This window comes from Nyctibius grandis, chromosome W (assembly GCF_013368605.1).
Source record: "Nyctibius grandis isolate bNycGra1 chromosome W, bNycGra1.pri, whole genome shotgun sequence".
NCBI classification, from domain to species: Eukaryota; Metazoa; Chordata; class Aves; order Nyctibiiformes; family Nyctibiidae; genus Nyctibius; species Nyctibius grandis.
Genome location: NC_090694.1, coordinates 20,589,494 through 20,612,183, shown reverse-complemented (window position 1 = coordinate 20,612,183; position 22,690 = coordinate 20,589,494). Strand labels below are relative to the sequence as shown.

General features: G+C 43.6%; 1 protein-coding gene across 9 annotated transcripts in view; it reads right to left on the bottom strand.

Moving 5' to 3' along the window:
• Positions 1 to 15,370: 15,370 nt before the first annotated feature.
• Positions 15,371 to 22,690, bottom strand: part of LOC137675774 (3-hydroxy-3-methylglutaryl-coenzyme A reductase-like) — a 28,722-nt gene continuing 21,402 nt past the window's right edge. For all 9 annotated transcript variants that reach the window (XM_068421984.1, XM_068421987.1, XM_068421985.1 and 6 more), the window contains 6 exons: positions 21,976 to 22,081; positions 20,799 to 20,969; positions 18,104 to 18,244; positions 17,847 to 18,005; positions 17,396 to 17,550; positions 15,371 to 17,236 (listed from right to left, as the gene is read on the bottom strand). In XM_068421984.1, the coding sequence (XP_068278085.1) occupies positions 17,182 to 17,236; positions 17,396 to 17,550; positions 17,847 to 18,005; positions 18,104 to 18,244; positions 20,799 to 20,969; positions 21,976 to 22,081 (787 nt within the window). In that variant the 3' untranslated portion in view covers positions 15,371 to 17,181. The remainder of the gene's footprint in view (positions 17,237 to 17,395; positions 17,551 to 17,846; positions 18,006 to 18,103; positions 18,245 to 20,798; positions 20,970 to 21,975; positions 22,082 to 22,690) is intronic.

The window sequence follows — 22,690 nt, the reverse complement described above, 5'->3', positions numbered from 1 at the left end:
CTTGGTCCCATAAGTTATGCTTGTGTTTTAAAAATAGGTACTTTCCAGTAAGGAGAGGTTGAGCATTTCTGGAGCTGTCTGTATAACTACAAAAAAGGGAAAAAAGGTCAGCAGAGTTGCTACCCTGGATTTCAAGAGAGCAAATTAAGCTATTTAGAGAGCTACTTAGCAGAGTACCCTGGGGATCTGCTTTTGAGGGCTTAGGAGTCCAGGAGTGCTGGTAAGTTTTGAAGAACCTTTTAAAAGCTCAGGAGCAGGCAATCCCATTATGTTGAAAGTCAAGCAAGTGGGGCAGAAGCCCAACTTGGCTGAACAGGGAACTCCTCTTGGAACTCAGGAGGAAAAAGAAATTGTATGATCTCTGGAAGCAAGGTCAGGCTTCGCAGGAAGATTACAGAGCCGTGGTTCATATATGCAGGGAGAAGACACGAAAGGCCAAAGCTCAGAGTTGAAACTGGCCAGTGTGGTGTCAGACAAGAAGGGCTTTTTTAAGTATGTTAATAGCAAGAGGAGGTCTAAAGAAAACATTGGACTGATACTTGTTGAAGATGGTCATCTGACTAATAGGGATGGAGAAAAAGCAGAGGCATTCGATGCCTTTTTTGTCTCAGTCTTTAATAATACTGATAGACCTTGGGCTGTCTGGTCCCCTGAGTCGGAGGACCACGAGTATGGGAACAGTGACTTTCCATTTGTGGGTACTGACATTGTAAGGGACCAGCTGTATCAGCTGAATGTTCACAAGTCCATGGGGCCTGATGGGATTCATCCCAGAGTACTGAAGGAGCTAGTGGATGTTATGGCAGGACCCCTCTCAATCATCTACCAAAGGTCTTGGGAGTCTGGGGAGGTCCCTGCTGACTGGAAGCCAGTCAATGTTATTCCAGTCTACAAAAAGGGCGTGAGGGAAGACCCAGGAAACTACAGACCTGTTAGCCTAACCTCAGTTCCTGGAAAAATTATGGAGAAGATCATACTGGGCGCTATTGAAAGGCATTTAAAGAACAATGCAATCATCAGGTACAGTCAACATGGGTTCACAAAGGGAAAGTCCTGTTTAACTAATTTGATATCCTTCTATGATAAGGTCACCCACCTAGTGGGTGAAGGGAAGGAGGTGGATGTGTTTTTTCTGGATTTTAGTAAGGCTTTTGATACTGTCCCTCACAGCATCCTTCTGGACAAGTTGTCCAACTGTGGGATGAGCAGGTACGCAGCATGCTGGGTGAAGATTCTGCCCCTTTACTCCGCTCTCGTGAGACCCCACCTGGAGCACTGCGTTCAGCTCTGGGGCCCCCAACATAAGAAGGACATGGAGCTGTTGGAGCGAGTCCAGAGGAGGGCCACGAAGATGATCAGAGGGCTGGAGCACCTCTCCTATGAAGACAGGCTGAGAGAGTTGGGGCTCTTCAGCGTGGAGAAGAGAAGGCTCCAGGGAGACCTCATAGTGGCCTTCCAGTATCTGAAGGGGGCCTACAGGAAAGCGAGAGAGGGTCTATTTACAAGGGCAAGTAGTGACAGGATGAGGGGTCACGGTTTTAAACTGAAAGAGGGTAGATTTAGATTAGATATTAGGAAGAAATTCTTTACTGTGAGGGTGGTGAGACACTGGATCAGGTTGCCCAGAGTAGTCGTGGCTGCCCCCTCCCTGGCAGTGTTTAAGGCCAGGTTCACAGAATCACAGAATGTTAGGGATTGGAAGGGACCTTGAAAGATCACCTAGTCCAATCTCCCTGCTGGAGCAGGATTACCTAGATCATGTCACACAGGAACGCGTCCAGGCGGGTTTTGAATGTCTCCAGAGAAGGAGACTCCACAACCTCTCTGGGCAGCCTGTTCCAGTGTTCAGTTACCCTCACTGTAAAGAAGTTTTTCCTCATATTTAAGTGGAACCTCCTGTGTTCCAGCTTGCACCCATTGCCCCTTGTCCTGTCAATGGATGTCACTGAGAAGAGCCTGGCTCCGTCCTCATGACACTTGCCCTTTACATATTTATAAACATTAATGAGGTCACCCCTCAGTCTCCTCTCCTCCAAGCTAAAGAGACCCAGCTCCCTCAGCCTCTCCTCATAAGGGAGATGTTCCACTCCCTTAATCATCTTCGTGGCTCTGCGCTGGACTCTCTCTAGCAGTTCCCTGTCCTTCTTGAACTGAGGGGCCCAGAAGTGGACACAATATTCCAGATGTGGCCTCACCAGGGCAGAGAGAGGTTGGATGAGGCTTTTAGCAACCTGGTCTAGAGGAAAGGTGTCCCTGCCTGTGGCAGGGGGGTTGGAACTAGATGATCTTTAAGGTCCCTTCCAACCCAAACCATTCTATGATTCTATTCTAAGAACCGGCCAAAGGGTTGTAGTGAATGGGGCTACATCTGGCTGGCGACCATTCACCAGCACAGTGTTCCTCAGGTTTCAATTCTAGGACACGTTCTGTTCAATATATTTATCAATGATCTGGATGCAGGAATTGAATGCACCATTAGCAAGTTTGCTGACGATACTAAACTGGGAGGTACTGTTGACTCGAGGGACAAGATGCCTTGCAGAGGGATCTAGATAGATTGGAGCATTGGGCTATGATTAATGGGATGAAATTTAAAAAGTCTAAATGCTGGATTCTGCACCTGGGATGGAGTAACCACAGAATCACAGAATAATTTAGGTTGGAAAAGACTTTTAAGATCATTGTGTCCGACTCTAAATCTAACACTGCCAAATCCACCACTAAACCATGTCCCTCAGCACCACATCTACACATCTTTTAAATATCTCCAGGGATAGTGACTCAACCACTTCCCTGGGGAGCCTGTTCCAGCGCCCTACAACCCTTTCAATGTTAAAATTTTTCCTAATATCCAATCTAAACCTCCCCTGGCACAACTTCAGGCTGTTTCCTCTCATTCTGTCACTTGTTACTTGGTAAGAGACTGGCACCACCTCACTACAACCTCCTTTCAGGTAGTTGTAGAGAACAATGAGGTCTCCCCTCAGCCTCCTTTTCTCCAGGCTAAACAACCCCAGTTCCCTCAGCCGTTCCTCATAAGACTTGTGCTCCAGACCCTTCACCAGATTCGTTGCCCTCCTTTGGTCTCGTTCCAGCATCTCACTGTCTTTCTTGTAGTGAGGGGCCCAAAACTGAACATAGTATTTGAGGTGCGGCCTCACCAGTGCCGAGTACAGGGGGATGATCATTTCCCTTGTCCTGCTGGCCACACTATTCCTGATACAAGCCAGGATGCTGTTGGCTCATATTCAGCTGGCCATTGATCAACACCCCCAGGTCCTTTTCCATCAGGCAGCTTTCTAGCCACTCTTCCCCAAGCCTGTAGCGGTGCATGGGGGTTGTTGTGACCCAAGTGCAGGACCCAGCAGTATCCTTTGTCACTATGTTTCCCCCCCACATCCAATAAAGGATGGAGATTCTCCTTAGCCCTCCTTTTGTTGTTAATGTATTTATAGAAACATTTTTTATTGTCTTTTACGGCAGTGGCCGGATTAAATTCTAGTTGGGCTTTGGCCCTTCTAATTTTCTCCCTGCATAGCCTCACGACACCCTTGTATCCCTCCTGAGTCACCTGCCCCTTCTTCCAAAGGTCATAAACTCCTTTTTTTCCTGAGTTCCAGCCAAAGCTCTCTGTTCAGGCAGACCGGACTTCTTCCCCACCGGCTCATCTTTCGGCACATGGGGATGGCCCGCTCCTGCGCCTTTAGGATTTCCTTCTTGAAGAGTGTCCAGCCTTCCTGGACCCCTTTGCCCTTCAGGACTGCTTCCCAAGGGACTCTGTCAACCAGGCTCCTAAACAGGCCAAAGCCTGCCCTCCGGAAGTCCAAGGTAGCAGTTCTGCTGACCCCCTTCCTTATTTCTCCAAGAATTGAAAACACTATTGTTTCATGATCGCTATGCCCAAGACAGCCTCCAACCATCACATCACCCGCAAGTCCGTCCCTGTTCACAAACAACAGGTCCAGTGGGGCACCTTCCCTAGTTGGCTCACTCACCAGCTGTGTCAGGAAATTATCTCCCACACACTCCAGGAACCTCTGAGACTGTTTCCTCTCTGCTGTATTGTATTTCCAGCAGACATCCGGTAAGTTGAAGTCCCCCACGAGAACAAGGGCTACTGATCGCGAGACTTCTCCCAGCTGCTTATAGAATATTTCATCTACCTTTTTGTCCTGGTTGGGTGGTCTATAGCAGACTCCCACCATGATATCTGCCTTTTCGGCTTTCCCCCTGATTCTTACCCATAAGCACTAGACCCTATTGTCACCATTGTCAAGCTCTAGACAATCAAAACACTCCCTAACATACAGGGCCACCCCACCGCCTCTCCTTCCTTGCCTATCCCTTCTGAAGAGTTTGTAGCCATCCATTGCAGCACTCCAGTTGTGCGAGTCATCCCACCATGTTTCCGTGATGGCAACTATGTCATAGTTTTCCAGCTGCAGAATGGCTTTCCAGCTCCTCCTGTTTGTTGCCCATGCTGTGTGCATTGGTGTAGATGCACTTCAGCTGGGCTATTGATCCTGCCACCTTTGTGGAGGGAGAAGCCCTAATTCCTACGTGACCGTTCTCAGGCACTTCTGTGGATAACCATTGTGTCTTTGCTGCCATGTGGATCTCCATCCCCTACCTCTACTGAGATGGCAGACCGAAGGACCTCGCTAGCACACCGTCCCTCAAACACTGGTTTGCCACCCCCAGGCTTATCTCTAGCAAGTTGGTTTTATCCCTCTCCCCCTTCAATACTAGTTTAAAGCTCTTTCAATGAGCCCTGCTAACTCCTGCGCAAGGATCCTTTTCCCCCTTTGAGACAGGTGTACCCCATCTGCAGCCAGCAGGCCTGGTGTTATGTAGACCAACCTGTGATCAAAAAAAAAAAAACACCACCCAAAATTGTGCTGGTGACGCACACCCTGCAACTGGAGGGATAGAAGAGAACACTACTTGTGCTCTTAATCCCTTAACCAGTCGTCCCAAGGCCCTGAAGTCTCTCTTGATTGCCCTTGGACTTCTTGTTGCAACTTCATCACTGCCTACATGAAAAAGCAATGGATAATAATCTGAGGGCCATACCAGGGTAGGAAGTTTTCTCGTCACATCTTTAACTGGGGCCCCATAGAGGCAGCAGACTTTCCTAAGAAGTGGGTCCGGTCGGCATATCAGGCCTTCTGTTCCCTTCAGAAAGGAGGCTTCTATGACAATGACCCATCTTTTTTTCTTTATGGAAGCTGTTTTGACGCAGGGCTTAGGCCGACTTCACCTCAGTGACACCACCAAGCTAGATGAACCATTGTCCTCATTATTGTTTGGTTCCTCTTTCAGAGCCTCATACCTATTATGCAAGGACACGTGGGAGGGTGGGGGGTAGTCACAGAGGAGACACGCCTCTTGCACCAGGCAGGAACTTGTTGCTATTGCCCCCTATCCCTTAAGTCACTGTGTTCAGCCAGGTGGAGAGAGAATAGGGAATCCTCCGTGTCATGTGTCCTGTCTGCCTGTTGGGCCTGTCCCAGGGATGGTAGTGTGTGATTCCAGTAGTCTAGCTCTGTCTCGCACTCCCTGATACTCCTCCACCTACTCACCTCCTCCCAGAGCTCTGTCACTAAGCAGAGGAGTGCCTCTACCTGGGTGCACCTCCCACAGGTGTGTTCACTACTCCTGTCCGATACTGGCATAAGAGTAGGGCACTCCCTGCAGCTTGACACCTGGGTGGCAGCGTGTTCTCACCAGAGCTCTGTCTGGAAAGCTGCATCAGTCATGGCGGGTGCAGAGTTTAGAGAGGCCATAGCTTTCTGCTGAGTGGATACCACTGCTCCGTGGTCAAGCCGACAGAGCTTCAACGCCCTTCCTTCACGAACTGCTGTGCCATGCCCTTGCTGACATGCCACGCCCTGTTTGCCCGCCCTGTTTGCCACGCTCCCTAGGGACTTCTTTAATACGTGTTCAGGAGGCTTGGCCACCGTTGCTCCTGGCCCCGCCCAGTTCTCTTCAGCCCCTGTCATGAAAGCTGCAGGCTCCTGGCGGCTCTCCCTGAGATGTCTCTGGTTCAGGAAATCCCCTTGTGCATCTCGCTGGAGTGCTCTGCTGTGGATCGTGCCGGCACCGGAGCTGTTCGCCTCGGCTAGTAATGCTGGGCACAGGTATAAATTGGGAGAGGAGTGGCTGGAGAACAGCCCTGCAGAAAAGGATCTGGGGTTGCTGGTTAACAGCAGGGTCAATATGAGTCAGCAGTGTGCCCTGGCAGTCAAGAGGGCAAACTGCATCCTGGGTTGCATCAAACACAGTATAACCAGCTGGTCAAGAGAGGTGATAATCCTGCTGTATTCAGTATTGTCGTGGCCTCACCTCGAGTACTGTGTGCAGTTCTGGGCCCCACAATTTAAAAAAGGATGTTAAGGTCCTTGAATGCATCCAGAGGAGGGCAACAAAGCTGGTGAAAGGGGCTGGAAGGAATGTCCTATGAGGAGCAGCTAAGGACTTTGTGTTTGTCTAGTTTGGAGAAAAGGCTGAGGGGCAACCTCATTGCTCTCTGCAGCTTCTTGAGGAGGGGAGGTGCAGAGGGAGGGGCTGAGCTCTTCTCCCTGGTATCCAGTGATAGGATGTGTGGGAATGTTTCAAAGCTGCACCAGGGGAGGTTTAGACTGGACATTAGGAAGCATTTCTTTACCAAGAGGGTGGTCAAACACTGGAACAGGCGTCCTTGAGAGGTGGTTGATGCCCCAAGCCTGTCAGTGTTTAAGAGGCATTTGGACAATGCCCTTAATAACATGCTTTAACTTTTGGTCAGCCCTGAAGTGGTCAGGCAGTTGGACTAGATGATTGTTGTATGTCCCTTCCAGCTGAACTATTCTATAGACTGACTTACCTAGAAACAATTTTCATATGGGAAAGCCAAGATTATTCCTGAAAAAGTGCAATTCTGTTTAGCCAGAAACTCTGATTGATAGCAGTGATGTCTCTCAGTGTGCTGAAAGGCCTGCCCATTTTTTTCACTAATGGAGCACTCTTTTAGAGCTGATATTCCCAAAAGTTGAAGTAATTTTACTATTGTTAAACTGAGGCAGCTCCCACAGAGCAAGGTGGCTCTAATGTAAAAGAAGGAGAATGAGCTGGACTGCTGTAAGTATTGTTTTTACACTAGTACTAGGCTTGTTCTGAGTACCTTTTTAAAAAAAGTTTTATCCTTGGCAGTACAGTTATACTTGATACTGTGTCAAGCTGGCCTTGTACCCTTGTAAGATAAATTGCTTGGGAAGCTTTCAAAAACAGCCTTGAAGTTTACAAAAGACAGCCTTGGGAGCCTTGGGACTGTTGCCAAATCAGCATTCTCTTAACGAACAGACTCTGTAACAAGAAGATAAGAAGGGGGCCACATCTCCTGGTAAGGAACTAAGAAAACACTGTGGCAAGATGTGCAACCAGCAATAACTGTGCAGGCTCTTCCCTAGAGTTCAACTAAAGGACATAGTGTAAAGATCACGAAAGAACACTAGAGACCCTTCTAAGACCACTGCTTGTTAACTTTGTGCATGTGTAATAAGTATGCAAGTATTAAGATGCGTTCCCAGACGTGACCATCTCTTTCTGAGAAAGGTAATGAATATGTGTGATCATACTAGATGATAAAAGGACCTGTTTCTTTGTTCTCAGGTGAACATGTTGGGTGGAGTGATCCCCCGTGTTCCCGGCGCCATAATAAAGAATGCCTGCTTTCTAAATCTCCAAACTGAGTCTTAGAAAGTTCCTTTGCACTGGCTTTTTACAGTAACTTACCAGTACAAAGTGTATAAAGCAGGCTTGACTGAATAGGGGCTATGGGTGAAACACTGATCAAGCAATATCAGTGCTGGGCAAAAGAGGGTAGCAACACTGCCCACTTGTTTTGAGGGTGAAGTAAAATTTTTTCAGTGCAACTTTATGTAGCTCTTTGTCAGTAGGGTGATTGCTTCCTTGGAAGACCACTTTTCTGAGAACGTGGATTAATGATTATGCAGCCTACGGCATACACTTAGTATGAGATTGCCTTCCAGTTGTTCTTGGAGACCAGCATTTCATTACAGGGTAAGTGGGAAGCAATTTGTCAAACTGTGTTGTGGTACTAGGTGGAGCGCTAGAAGCTACAGACCTATGTGACTAGTCTCGCTCTGAGCTTGATAGTCTTGCCTGAGTCTGGTCTTTCACCCAGTGGTCCTAAGAGAGAATGGTCATCGGCATAATTTTTATGGCACAGTTATTTCATCCTGGCATTACAACTTTGAATATGAACTGACCTTGTACAATTCTTCTCCAGAAGAGCTGGTCTTTATTTGGCTGTTGTGGATCTCAACAGATATTGGTGCCAAGATCTAGATTTTCTTTTTTTTTGTACTGGCGCTGGCTGGGATGGAGTTAAATTTTTCATAGCAGTCTGTATGGGGCTGTGTTTTGAATGTGTGGCTAACAGTGTTGATGACACACCAGTGTTTTGGCTATTCCTGAGCAGTGTTTGTGTAGCACCAAGGTTTTCTTTTTGTGCTTTTTCCCACCATGCTCCCCCCACCTGCAAGTAGGCTGACTCAGACTGCCCAAAGTGTTATTCCATATCATATGTATTGGGTTTGCATGGCATGGCAAGGTTTTGTTAGATGGGGGGGTGGCTTCTGTGAGAAGCTGCTAGAAGCTCCCCTATGTCCGACAGAGCCAATGCCAGCCAGTGCCAAGATGGACTCACCACTGGTCAAGGCTGAGCCAATATCAGTAACGGTGGTAGCGCCTCTGTGATAATATTTAAGAAGCGGGGGAAAAGAAAAAAAAAAACCTGCTGTGCAACAGCAGCTGGAAGAGAGAGGAATGAGAATATGTGAGAGAAACAACTCTGCAGACAACAAGGACAGTGAAGAAGGAGGGGGAGGAGGTGCTCCAGGCACCAGGGCAGAGATTTCCCCTGCAGCCCATTGAAACAGGAGATTCAGATCATATATGTCCAGGGGCGGATCAGGAGCGAGTTGAGAGTTTGTGGGTGCGAATTAAGGGGCAGGCTGGCAGGGGTGATACTGTTGTGGGTGTCTATTACAGGCCACTAGATCAGGATGAGGAGGGTGATGAGGCCTTCTACAGGCAGCTGAGAGCAGTCTCGCAATTACAGGGCCTGGTTGTCATGGGGGATTTCAACTACCCTGATATTTGCTGGGAGGCCTACTCAGCCAGCCATCCTCAGTCCAGGAGGTTCCTCCAGGGCATTGATGATAACTTTCTGATGCAAATGGTGGATGAGCCAACTAGGAGAGGAGCGCTGCTAGATCTTGTGCTCGCTAACAAGGAGGGTCTGGTTGAAGCAGTGAAGGTTGAGGGCAGCCTTGGTTGTAGTGACCATGAGATGGTAGAGTTCAGGATCTCATGTGTCAGGAACAGAATAGCTAGCAAAATCACAACCCTGGACTTTAGTAGGGCCAACTTTGGCCTTTTCAAGCAATTGCTAGGGGAAATCCCATGGGACAGGGTACTAGAAGGTAAGGGGGCCCAAGATAGTTGGTTAGCATTCAAGGACTGCTTCTTCCAAGCTCAAGATCAGAGCATCCCAGCAGGTAGGAAGTCAAGGAAGGGTACCAGGAGACCTGCATGGTTAAACAGGGAACTACTGGGCAAACTCACGTGGAAGAACAGAGTGTACAGATCATGGAAGGAGGGGCTGGCCACTTGGGAGGAATATAAGTCTGTTGTCAGAGGATGTAGGGAGGCAACTAGGAAAGCTAAGGCCTCCTTGGAATTAAACCTTGCAAGAGAGGTCAAGGACAACAGAAAGGGCTTCTTCAAATACATTGCAGGTAAAGCCAACGCTAGAGGCAATGTAGGCCCACTGATGAATGAGGTGGGGGCCCTGGAGACAGAGGATAAAAAGAAGGCGGAGTTACTGAATGCCTTCTTTGCCTCTGTCTATACTGCTGGAGGCTGTCCTGAGGAGCCCCAAACCCCTGAGGCCCCAGAAGAAGTCAGGATAGAGGAGGAGTCTGTCTTGGTAGATGAGGGCTGGGTCAGGGACCAATTAAGCAACCTGGACGTCCATAAATCCATGGGCCCTGATGGGATGCACCCGCGGGTGCTGAGGGAGCTGGCGGAAGTCATTGCTAGGCCACTCTCCATCATCTTTGCTAAGTCGTGGGCAACGGGAGAGGTGCCTGAGGACTGGAGGAAAGCGAATGTCACTCCAGTCTTCAAAAAGGGCAAGAAGGAGGACCCGGGTAACTATAGACCCGTCAGCCTCACCTCCATCCCCAGAAAGGTAATGGAGCAACTTGTCCTTGGTGCTGTCTCTAGGCACATCAAGGATAGGGGGATCATTAGGGGCAGTCAACATGGCTTCACCAAGGGGAAGTCATGCTTAACCAACTTGATTGATTGATAGCCTTTTATGAGGACATAACCCGGTGGATAGATGATGGTAAAGCTGCGGATGTGGTCTATCTCGATTTCAGTAAAGCGTTTGACACGGTCTCCCACAGCATCCTCGCAGCTAAACTGAGGAAGTGTGGTCTGGATGATCGGGTAGTGAGGTGGATTGTGAACTGGCTGAAGGAAAGAAGCCAGAGAGTGGTGGTCAATGGGACAGAGTCCAGTTGGAGGTCTGTGTCTAGCGGAGTCCCTCAAGGGTCGGTACTGGGACCAGTTCTATTCAATATATTCATTAACGACTTGGATGAGGGAATAGAGTGCACTGTCAGCAAGTTCGCTGATGACACAAAACTGGGAGGAGTGGCTGACACAACGGAAGGCTGCGCAGCCATTCAGAGGGGCCTGGACAGGCTGGAGAGTTGGGCGGGGAGAAATTTAATGAAATGCAACAAGGGCAAGTGTAGAGTCCTGCATCTGGGCAAGAACAACCCCATGTATGAGTACAAGTTGGGGACAGACCTGTTGGAGACCAGCGTAGGGGAAAGGGACCTGGGGGTCCTAGTGGACAGCAGGATGACCATGAGCCAGCAGTGTGCCCTTGTGGCCAAGAAGGCCAATGGCATCCTGAGGTGTATTAGAAGGGGTGTGGTCAGCAGGTCGAGAGAGGTTCTCCTCCCCCTCTACTCTGCCCTAGTGAGGCCGCATCTGGAATATTGTGTCCAGTTCTGGGCCCCTCAGTTCAAGAAGGACAGGGAACTGCTAGAGAGAGTCCAGCGCAGAGCCACGAAGATGATTAAGGGAGTGGAACATCTCCCTTATGAGGAGAGGCTGAGGGAGCTGGGTCTCTTTAGCTTGGAGAAGAGGAGACTGAGGGGTGACCTCATTAATGTTTATAAATATGTAAAGGGCAAGTGTCATGAGGACGGAGCCAGGCTCTTCTCAGTGACATCCATTGACAGGACAAGGGGCAATGGGTGCAAGCTGGAACACAGGAGGTTCCACGTAAATATGAGGAAAAACTTCTTTACAGTGAGGGTAACTGAACACTGGAACAGGCTGCCCAGAGAGGTTGTGGAGTCTCCTTCTCTGGAGGCATTCAAAACTTGCCTGGACGCGTTCCTGTGTGATATGATCTAGGTAATCCTGCTCCGGCAGGGGGATTGGATTAGATGATCTTTCGAGGTCCCTTCCAATCCCTAACATTCTGTGATTGTCAAATACTGCTGAATCTTGTGAACCTTGGTCTAAAGATGCAGTAAAGATCTCTGTATAAGATAAATTATAATAGATAACTAAGTTAATATAGTTCCCAAGACCTTATAACCTCTTGTGTAACCTCATTGTATATGAAGCAGGATGTTTAACCTAAAACTAACAGATGTCCAGGATACAGAATAACTGAGTTGATAGGTAAAAGAGAAGTGGGTAACAATCATTTACAGAATCAGCACTGTTGCCAAATCTTTAAGCTGACATAAGCATTGATACACTACACATGCCCTAAAAACAAAGAGTTCATGGAGCAGACAGCTGATGAAGACTATTTGATGAAGTAAAACAACCACCAGCGACCTCCAGAGTGACTGTGATACATAAAAATGGACATTAGATGGAAACACAAAACTGTGAAATAACTCATTTAATGAATATGCAATTAGTTCTAGGAGTAGGAGGACTTAAGATAATGATTTCTCAGAAATATAATGAATATGTATGTATTCTGTAAATATAAGGGGCTTGATTGTATCCACTCATCGGGAGCATTTATGGAGGAGAATCCCCAATGCTACCCTGGCACCGCTAATAAAGAATACCTGCTTAACAGTACATTGTGCTGTTGAGTCACTTTCTTTGTTTCACCATGGAGGTCCAGAGTGGAGCAGATATCCACCCTGCAGACCATGGAGGACCCCACATGGAAGCAGGTGGATGCACCTTGAAGGAGGCTATGACCCCGTGGAGAGCCCGCACTGGAGCAGGCTCCTGGCAGGACCTGTGGCCCTGTGGAGAGAGGAGGCCATGCTGGAGCAGTTTTGCTGGCAGGACTTGTGACCCCATGGGGGACCTGTGCTGGAGCAGTCTGTTCCTGAAGGACTGCAACCCACGGAAAGGAACCATGCTGGAGCAGGTCATGAAGTACTGCATCCTGTGGAAAGGACTTACATTGAAGAATTTCATGGAGGACTGTCTCCCGTGGGAGGGACCCCATGCTGGATCAGGGGAAGAGTGTGAGGAGGAAGGAGCGACAGAGATGAAGTGTTGACCGCAACCCCCATTCCCCGTCCCCCTGTGCCATTCGAGGGGAGGAGGTAGAGAAAATTGGGAGTGAAGGGAGGGGTGGGAAGAAGATGTTTTTATAGTTTTAGTTTTATTTCTCATTATCATACTCTTATTTGATTGGTAATAAATTAATTTCCCCAAGTTGAGTCTGTTTTGCCCATGACAGTAATTGCTGAGTAATCTCCCTGTCCTTATCTCAACCCATGAGCCTTTTATTTTTCTCTCCCCTGTCCAGCTGAGGAGGGGGGTGATAGAGCAGCTTGGTGGGCACCTGGCATTCCAGCCCAGGTCAAACACACCACACCATATGACATCATGCTCAGCACTGAAAGCTCAGTGCAAGAATGAGGAAGTGGTGGGGGGGACAGGACAGGGGACACACAACACAGGACATTCGTGGTTACAGCTTCTGTCTTTCCAAGTAACTGTTAGTGTGCTGAGGCCCTGCCTGCTGATGGGAAGTCGTGAATAAATTCCTTATTTTGCTTTGTGTGCACAGCTTCACTTTACCTATTAAACTGTCTTTATCTCAGTCCATGAGTTTTCTTGCTTCTATCCTTCCAATTCTCTCCCCAATCCTGCTGGGGTAGGAGTAAGCAAGCAGCTTAGACCAACCTACCACATTTTTCTAGCTAGCCTAAGAGGCCTAGTGGGAATGCTGTTGGGTTCTGTAATTGTGGAAGTATCTATAAAAGCTGGGGCTAAAAAGCCCCTATTGTCCCCTTGAGTAGATTAAGAAGCTGACTGAACATAAACCAGTTGTAAAGATGAGACAGCAGTTAATTTTGCATTGTATAATAGACTGCAAAATCCCTAGAGTGCTGTAGAGATAAAGTTAGCTTCAGAGGCAGGCCTCCTCCTAGAGGATGGTACAAGATGACTCCAGGGCCAGCACTAAGCTCTAGCCAGGAAGACAAGGTGCAGAACTGTCTGTACTAGGAGGTTCACTGGATGCACAGCACTGTAATTGCTGTCTAAGTAAGGCAAGCTGCATCTGCCAGTAATACAAGCTTCCCCCGAGGCAATAGAGAGGATCTGTGGAGCAGAGAAACTGTTGCTGTAACAAGGACACCACCTGAAGCCCAAACCATCATCTCCTTGTTTCAGCAGGTGTCACTGTGCAGTGTAAGCCTTCCCTAACTAAAGCCAAAGCAGCAATGGAAAAGGACAGAACCTCAAACCTGGTAAGCCATGTCCCAGACAAGATGGAGATAAGATGATGATGTGTCTTAAAAGCACTGAGTAGTAAGAGCTCTCACTCCACCCCAAAAGGCAGCTCAAAGGAGTGGGAGGATGGGCCATCTACCACAGATTTTTCTGAGAGCTGTATTTGCCTTATGAGCAAGGTTTACCCCAAGAATGAAAATCGTCCAAACAGTGCTGTGTATAGACACACCCAGAGCTCAGATACACTTGAACCCTTCTATAAGAAAGCTGGCTGAGAGAAATCAAAGTGGACAACAATTGTGTAATTAGATACAGCTGAAGCTGCATAACTTCCAAACCTCACAGGTCAAACTTTCACATCAGACAGCAGGAATCAGACTGGTGTGTAGCAGTGGGGGGAAAGTAGATTCAGGACACCAAAGAAAGGAGGTAATCTAGGTAAAGAGAGAAGCAAACTAGTTACCAGAGTCAAATATACCATTTTTTTACGGTTTTAAAATATTTGAAAAGCTATATCAATTGTAACAGTATGGCATTTAGGTTGCTGCAGCTCTAGAAACTTGATTCCAGACAGCTGGTTTGGTTTTGCCAAGGACTCAAAACAAACAGGACTTCTTGTACTGAACCAGTCTTGCTACACAAATTTTGCAGTGATGTTGAAATACTCTACTGTAGTGTATGCAGGGAAATAAGAACCCTTCAGTTCCCTAAACTGTCTAACACATATGAAATGGTAACCTCTGATTCTGGTATAAAACCTGTAGCGCTAAGGAGACTGAAAAAGAATGCAGACTGCATTGTATGTCAGATTACAGACTGATGGACATTACCAAGATCAAATATGGGAGCCGAACTACAGGTGAGGAGAAAAAAAAAAAATGTAGTCAGATCTGTTCTTTTAACTTTTTACAGGAAATGCAGTCATGGGCTGGTGAATCTCTATCCTGGATTACAGCTCCAAATTTTTGGCAGCTTCCAGGATTTGTAGTGGGGTACTGACTAAAAGCTTAACCACTTCACTGTTAACATGCACTATGATATTAAAAGTTCTGATAAGAATTTCAAACAGTTCTTGATGTGGTACTAACAGGTTCTTTTACTCTTCCAGCTTAACCTGTCTTGGAAGAATATACAGTACTGTGTATTTTGATAAAATTACATTGTCCTGATAAAAGCAGTGTTTAAAATTCAGGTAGCAAGTTAACAGATTAAAAAGCACCTTTGAAACTTTGTTTTTAGTGGACATGTGAGAAACTACCAAAAGTATAATTCAACAATTTTCTGGAAGATAGGAGAAACACCCAAATAGGCCTCAACAGAAGATATCACTAATGGTGAAGTGAATTAGTTTTCCTATTTGGGCAAACTGCATAATTCAGCTTCGAGAAGAATAAATGTATACAGGCTTCTGCAAACAAGGTGAGAGGTTCTAGTATCATATCCCCACTGTGTTTAGTACTGTATGCTAGTCATATTTTCCTTAACCCTCTTATTTTATGTTAAGATATTTCACTAAGCCATGAAGTAAGCTTAAAATATCACAATTAAGCCAATATGTTTTCCATTGTTTTACTGAAACTGAAAAAGTAGTTCTGTACCAAAATGTACACAATTTAGCAATAATACATATGTTAATTCTGCAAGACAGAATGTCAGTTAAATCCACCAAAATGAACACTGAACCACCATTTATTGCTAGTACAGTGTTACTTTAAATAAGATCACTGAATGAACATAGAAACAAAGTAGTTCCAACTTTCCTTAAATCAATACTGCAGGAATATAAACATTAATGATATTTACATGCTATCATAACATATCCAGCATGTAGTATGTCTTCATGCTTGCACATTAGCTTTATGAGCTCATTACAATGATATTAGTGTGTTGATGCACTACAAAACAACCCATCATGATTTATATCAATTTTGCACATTAGAAGAGCACCTCTGCTAGTCACCCCTTTAGGGATGCTGCTGCATTCCTGTAAGAAACCCAGTCCAATCCATTGATTCCCCCCCCAAACAACCCCCAAACCAAAACAAAAAAAAACACATCATCAAGCATATTAACAATTTTCCTCCTGTGATTAGCTAGGCAGGGTGATGCATTTAGCAATCTTTCCAAAGGTGAATCAAACCAGAATAAACCTGGGTTTTCTGTATTACATTAGTAACACCTGAGACTGCTTCACTGGTCCAAGTACAGTATTTTAATACAAAAACTGCTTGTTGCATTAACATGTTATTTCACTGTATTCCCTTAATTAGTACTTTTCATTAAAAAAGGATTTCTTAACATACTCCCACCTAAAAAAGAAAGTTTAACACTAGGTTTTTTTATGTTTTAATTCCTTTTAAAGAACAGTGTGATTTTCTGGCTTCATTTTATCTCAGCTTAAGCAGTGGATACACACCTATTCCTGGGGAATAAGTGTCAAACAGTTAAAAAAAAAATTTAGGAATATACAAACACACTGTACCTTAAGAGACTTCTTTTAATAGAAGTATAAACATCTGTTCTCAATTCCTCTTTTTTTTTTTGATAGGAGTGCATTCGAACAATTTTGAGAAACTTCATTTGCTTAAATTACTAAGCTGTCTGACCTGTAATTGTTTTTGGAGTTACTAGTTTCAAAATCTATTATTTCTACCTGAACAAAATGACAAAGCAGTTGAAGACACTTTTTCCCTACTTCAGTACAGATTATATTTAACAGTTCAGCACTTTGTAGGTCACAAGTTTTCCATGAAGGAATAACCTAAATTGTGGAGTTGAGTTAAAACACTGAATGCTACTTAACTAAAGCAGCAGCAGTTTAAGTACTATATATAGATAGAGGTTTCTATGAAACTAATACAATTCAATAGAATTGTCTCAAAGCCTAAGAAGACCTAAGTTTTACATGCAAACAAAATTAAAATGGGGAGTTCATGGAAAGTGATTAGGCTAACCAGAAAATAAAGATGGCAAGAACCAATGCATTCAAGCCAAGTTTAGACCAACTTACAAAGTATGTTACATCACTTTTCACCTTGGCAGTTACCAGGAGCTTACTAGTCAAAATAATCTCAACCTGTAAAAACATAAGACTGACTCTTCAGAAAATGATGCGCAAGAGTAAGAATTACAAAGCCATGTTCAAGACATCTGACAGGACTTATTTCATGAAGTCATCTCTAACCACTGAAAAAGGTCAAAGGCATAAGTAGTCTCACACAAGTCTATTGATCTCTGTTTATCTTCCACAGAAATCATTGAGCTGAAGGTTATTTTCATTCTAAACTTCACAGGTTCTCCTCCCCCCCCCGCCATGCAGCTGGTCAGTTGATGGAACAATTCTTCATTTCAAAGCTGCTTTAGTATTCAAGCTGCCTTCTTAGTGCGGGTTCCTTGAAGATCTTGTAGATTTATTTTTGACCTAAGAAAAACAGTAAGATAATTACATTAGATAGTTAAAATGATACACTGCTATTATATGTTACAATTATTCATGTAATTATTTAATTATTATTGAATCTTGTGTACTTGGAAGAAGGGCAGAACTGCAGAGAAAGATATGAATTTTTCCATTTCTTACCTGTTGTGAATCATGTGGCTTTTAACTAGATGCCCAGCTGCAAGAGCTGCCATTAGTGATAATTCCCCTGCCATCACTGTAGCACATACAATTTTAGCAAGCTGACGGGCATTTTCACCAGGATTATCTTGGCTTGCACCTTGAACCCCTAACATCTGAAGAGAAAAATATATAATATTATGCTATGAAATCTAAGTAAATTTATGCTAAATTTTAAAGTAAGTCTTTCCAAATTATATCTAATCAACTAGCTTTAAGTCTCTTTAATATTAAAGATCTTGAGCTTTAAAGACTAGATATATGAAAACAATTAGATAATTCTAAAATTTTCATGTCAAATCCACCAAGTTTCAAGAAGCCCCATTCCCACATTACTCAGATACAACATGCACAATATGAAAGTGAGCTTTGATTTAGGAAGCTAGATTGCTTTAAGCTTTCTGCTTCATACCTGCAAACAGGCCTGCTGCGGAAGTAAGTTGGTGCCTCCGCCAACAGTTCCTATTTCTATAGAAGGCATTGTGCAGCTGATGTACAGGTCTTCATTGGTGAAACCAGTTCGCTCCATCAAAGTGATGCAATTAGAGCTGCCCACATTCTGTGCAGCATCCTTTAGATCAGGAAGAAGAAACAAAACAAACTCAACTAAGCGTTTGGTTAAGAATTACTGAATTAAAGAAAAGATGAGCTGGTGTAAAACAAGCCTACCTGACCACAGGCAATGTAGATAGCTGTCACAATGTTTGCTGCATGTGCATTATAGCCACCTATGCTACCAGCCATCGCAGAACCCACCAAATTTTTGTTTATATTGACTTCAACTATATCTTCTGTAGTTGTCTTCAATACCTAGGCAGAATGATACACTTTTACTACACCATTCCTTAGGCAGGAGTAGAAATACCTCATTTCATGTTTAATAAGCCCCCATTCCTTGTTTGCTTCCATATGGAATTTGACTCATTGTCCTAGATATCTACTTTTATTTTTGTTCGAAAGGAGCCCTTTCAAATGCAGACTGCATCATCCAAGTAAAAATGGAAAAGTCAGTGCAAAGGGTTTGGACTTGCACATGCCTTTAAGAAAAATTCATCAGCTACCTTCTCCGTTTCAAATTCTCATTTATCTTCAGTATGAAACAAACAAAACCAACTTGGCAGAAATATCGCATTAATTCACCTTGACATGAGAGCAACTGTCCTCCCAAGTTGCTCCAGACAGTAAACCCTCTCCAATTTTGCTCTGCATAAGAATACGGAGCTAGATTGAAGAGTTTAAACACAACACTGTGCTACACTGCTAAATAAATATTGTGCACAGTAATATCAAATTAAGTGACATTTATACTATACTAACTGTATTTTGAAACCTTCAGATAAGAGATTTACACTGAATTTAGAATAAAAATGATCAAAGAGAACAAACAAGATAGTGCTGTGAACAAAATTTAAGATATTCCAGTGTAGTAGGAATAGAGACTGATGACAGAGATCTGCGTAAAGTCTACAATACTTACAAAAATATAAAGTTTAATATATTAGAGTTCAATGTAAGTAAATTTAGTGATGTACATAGTTGGGGGGTGGGAAAAAATATCCCAAATTTACTTAAAAACTATCAATGCCAATTACCAAAGGATGGGCTCCCCATTATTACTCTGGAATGAATTCTTGGGGTTATAATAGATATTGCCACCGAATCAGCAGTAAAAATGCAAACAATTCGAAAATTAGGAAACTACTAGGAAGCAAAACCAAAACACATAATTATGCCAATGTATAAATCCAGCCTGCACACACACACACTTCAAATACTGTGTCCATCTCTGTACCCAGAATTTTTGAAATTTTAGAATTGAAAAAGATCCAGAGAGAAGGATGTTCAAGGGCATGCTAGGACAGTCTTTTTACTTATTCCTCATAGAGAAACTAGTACTTTTCAGTCTGAAAATTAGAATAGCTGGGAAGGTAGAAAAGCTTTGTTAAAGCTATAAAATCTTGAGCGGTAGAAAGAAGATAAAAGTCTTAAGTATTTCCTCCAGTACAAACTAGGGCATCATCAAACAATATCAACAACAAAAAGGAGGTAGTTCTTCACACAAGGTGTAGCTGCACTGCGGAATTCTGCTCGGTAGATTAGTACTAAAAGTTTACATAGTTCCACAGAAGGGACTGGACAAATTACTGGGGGGGGGGCATGGGGAAATCCATCAAATACTAAAGCACCAATTGACACAATCTTGAATATGTTGGTGGAAGTCTATTCTGAGTATGGTGTAGTAAACTCCTCTCTAGATGTTGTCTGCCATGGCCAGTGCTGGCAACCAGGTAACAGGCAATGGATTTGGTCTGACACACATAGCCAATCTTCTGAGGTCAGATGTAAGAAAATTTAAGATAGCTCTTATGATGTGGGACAAGTTTGCCAGGAGCTAGGAGTTTCACTGGTTATAAAAGTTACCCTTCATCATCCAAGAAGCTAAGGCAGCTTTGGAATTAAGTGAAGCACCTGATTATCTGTTTTCATTGTAGTAGGGGAGCATATAAACTTTGAAGAGAATGCCAGATTTGTGCAAGAGACAATAAATCATACAATCAATCATTTTGGTTGGAAAGGACCTTTAAGATCATCGAGTCCAACCGTTAACCTAGCACTGCCAAGTCCACCACTAAACCATGTCCCTCAGCACCACATCTACACATCTTTTAAATCCCTCCAGGGATGATGACTCCACCACTTCCCTGGGCAGCCTGTTCCAATGCTTGACAACCCTTTCAGTGAAGAAATTTTTCCTGATATCCAATCTAAACCTCACCTGGCACAACTTGAGGCTGTTTCCTCTTGTCCTATCACTTGTTACCTGGGAGAAGAGACTAACACCCTCCTCGCTACAACCTCCTTTCAGATAGTTGTAGACAGCAATAAGGTCTCCCCTCAGCCTCCTTTTCTCCAGACTAAACAACCCCAGTTCCCTCAGCCACTCCTCATAAGAGCAAAGTGATCAAAATGACTGGGTTTAATGTCAGGCAAAACTCCATGTGAAAAAAAAAAAAAAAAAAGCGCCAAACAAAAAAACCCCAAACAACTCCTCTCTCAAACTGTGACATAATTTTTTCAAAGATAAAAAGTGAAAATCCTAATTCCTTCAACTAGATAGATATCCATCATTAAATATATAACACATTATCTTAGAAGAGACAGTAAAAGGAAAAAAAAAAATCTACTGTAAGAGGTTCTCAGGAAAAATGGCTTATCCTCCAGCAGTAGTCTAAAAATACATGTAGGGATCATCCTTACATTGAACACAACTTACAGTCAATATCTGTGATGTAAAATATGTTTCAGTTCTGTAAAGTGTATGCATTTTTATAAACAAATTAAATAAAATAAAGCAGACACTTACTTCTCTAACAACCTTGGCTGGAACAACTGCTTCGCAGACAACAGACTTCCCTCTTCCTTCTATCCAATTTATAGCAGCAGGTTTTTTGTCTGTACAATAGTTACCACTAATGGCTATAACCTGGAGATCAGGAAACTCTTCATTCAACCTTGCCAGTGCTTTTTCAGTACCCTGTTAAAAGCGAAACAAACATAGGTATATATATAAGTATATCATATATTATATATCATTATGGTTGTAAAACAAGCTACTCAAGGACAGTGGAACAGCAAGATTAGATTAAGTCTAATCAGATCATCAGTTACAGCTGAAGAAAAGAACATGATTTCAGGAAGGAACCTGAAACAGGAGAGAAAAAAAAAAAAACTTAAAAAAATCACTATCCTTTTTCTAACCACTTTGCGAATTATATGGGGAATAATTGTTTCTTCCCAGTACATATGGACTCTCTGGATACATTCCAGGTGAATGGGCATATGCTTACCATACTGAAGATACAACACAAACCAAGGCAGACACTACAGGCATGAAACAAATTCACTTTGGACGTAGTGGAAAGAGCTTCTCTACACTAGGAAGTCAGACAAAAGGCCTGCTACATTTAGTACCTGTCTATGGCGAGACCCATTTATGTAATGGTTCTGATAAATTGTATATAGAATAGGCAATCAGTATTAAAGTTTATCTCAAACAGCACAAGGCACTCCCCAGTCTATGGGTCATGTCTCAGGTTCTTCCACATGTTTGCATAAAGCACAAAAGCAATCAAAAAAAACTAGAGAACACCCCCCTGCTGCCACTCACCAGATTTCTAATCCCTTATTTACAAGGAGTGATAAACACAGTAACAGATTAATTACTGCTGGATAAAAATCTTTGGTCCAAAGCAACAGAGCAGACAGCTTAACTTCCATATTATCAAGAATACTTTGTTTAAAAAATAAAAAAAATTAAAATACAAAGTTAGTTTAACCTTTTTTCTTTCATCGTTCTCATCCTATTCTTGTTTACACTTGACAAGGTCAAACACTTAATTATTTTATAGTACTGCAAACAGCACTGTGTCTTGTCTTTCTGTCTTCACATGCCAGGTAGCTGCAGATTGGTAGAATACAGCTTATTTATTTTTAAAAGAAATACACATTTATTAGAGAGACTTAAGGGGACTGGACCTTACTTTTGAAATCATATTCATTCCCATTGCATCCCCTGTTCCAGACTGAAAACGGATATAAAGGTTACGACCAGCCAAACTGATGATAAGTTTTTGTAGGCGGGCAAACCTGCAAGAAAATTTAATTACTTACAATCCTCAAGGAAAAAGATTAAATTAGGTTTAAGTGGCAAAATGACAGTAAATCATTGCAGGTAGCACTGTTAACTACACTGTGCTATCTGTACTCCTCCCTCAGCACAGAAAAAAAAAAAAACAAAACATCACAGCTACCATGCACATAGTTCTCTCAAGTAAATACTTTAAAACGTTCACTTTAAAAGCGTTCACTGCCTTTTTATGTTTTCTATCCCTGGACTTCATGAAATAAATTTATGTTAGCACTCTGGGATATTTTAACTCCTTTCTATTCCCTAAAACATCTGACTTCCAGGTATAAACTAAAAATGAGGCCTTTGGAAATTCTTATGTCAGTTATGTCAGGCAAAACTCATGCTATCTTCAACAACAGTGCAAGCTCCACAAGTCAATGCTTTATTCATACAGAATAAGAGTCAAACAAAAACCAGGAAACACTGCATTTAAGCAGCAGCATGAGTTGATTCTTGCCTATGTCCTTGGGTGACACTTGTAAGATTGGTAAAGAAACATAACTGATAAGGAAATCTCTTTCCAAATCTTCCTAAAGAAAGCAGGTAATCATAAGTCTTAGAAGAAA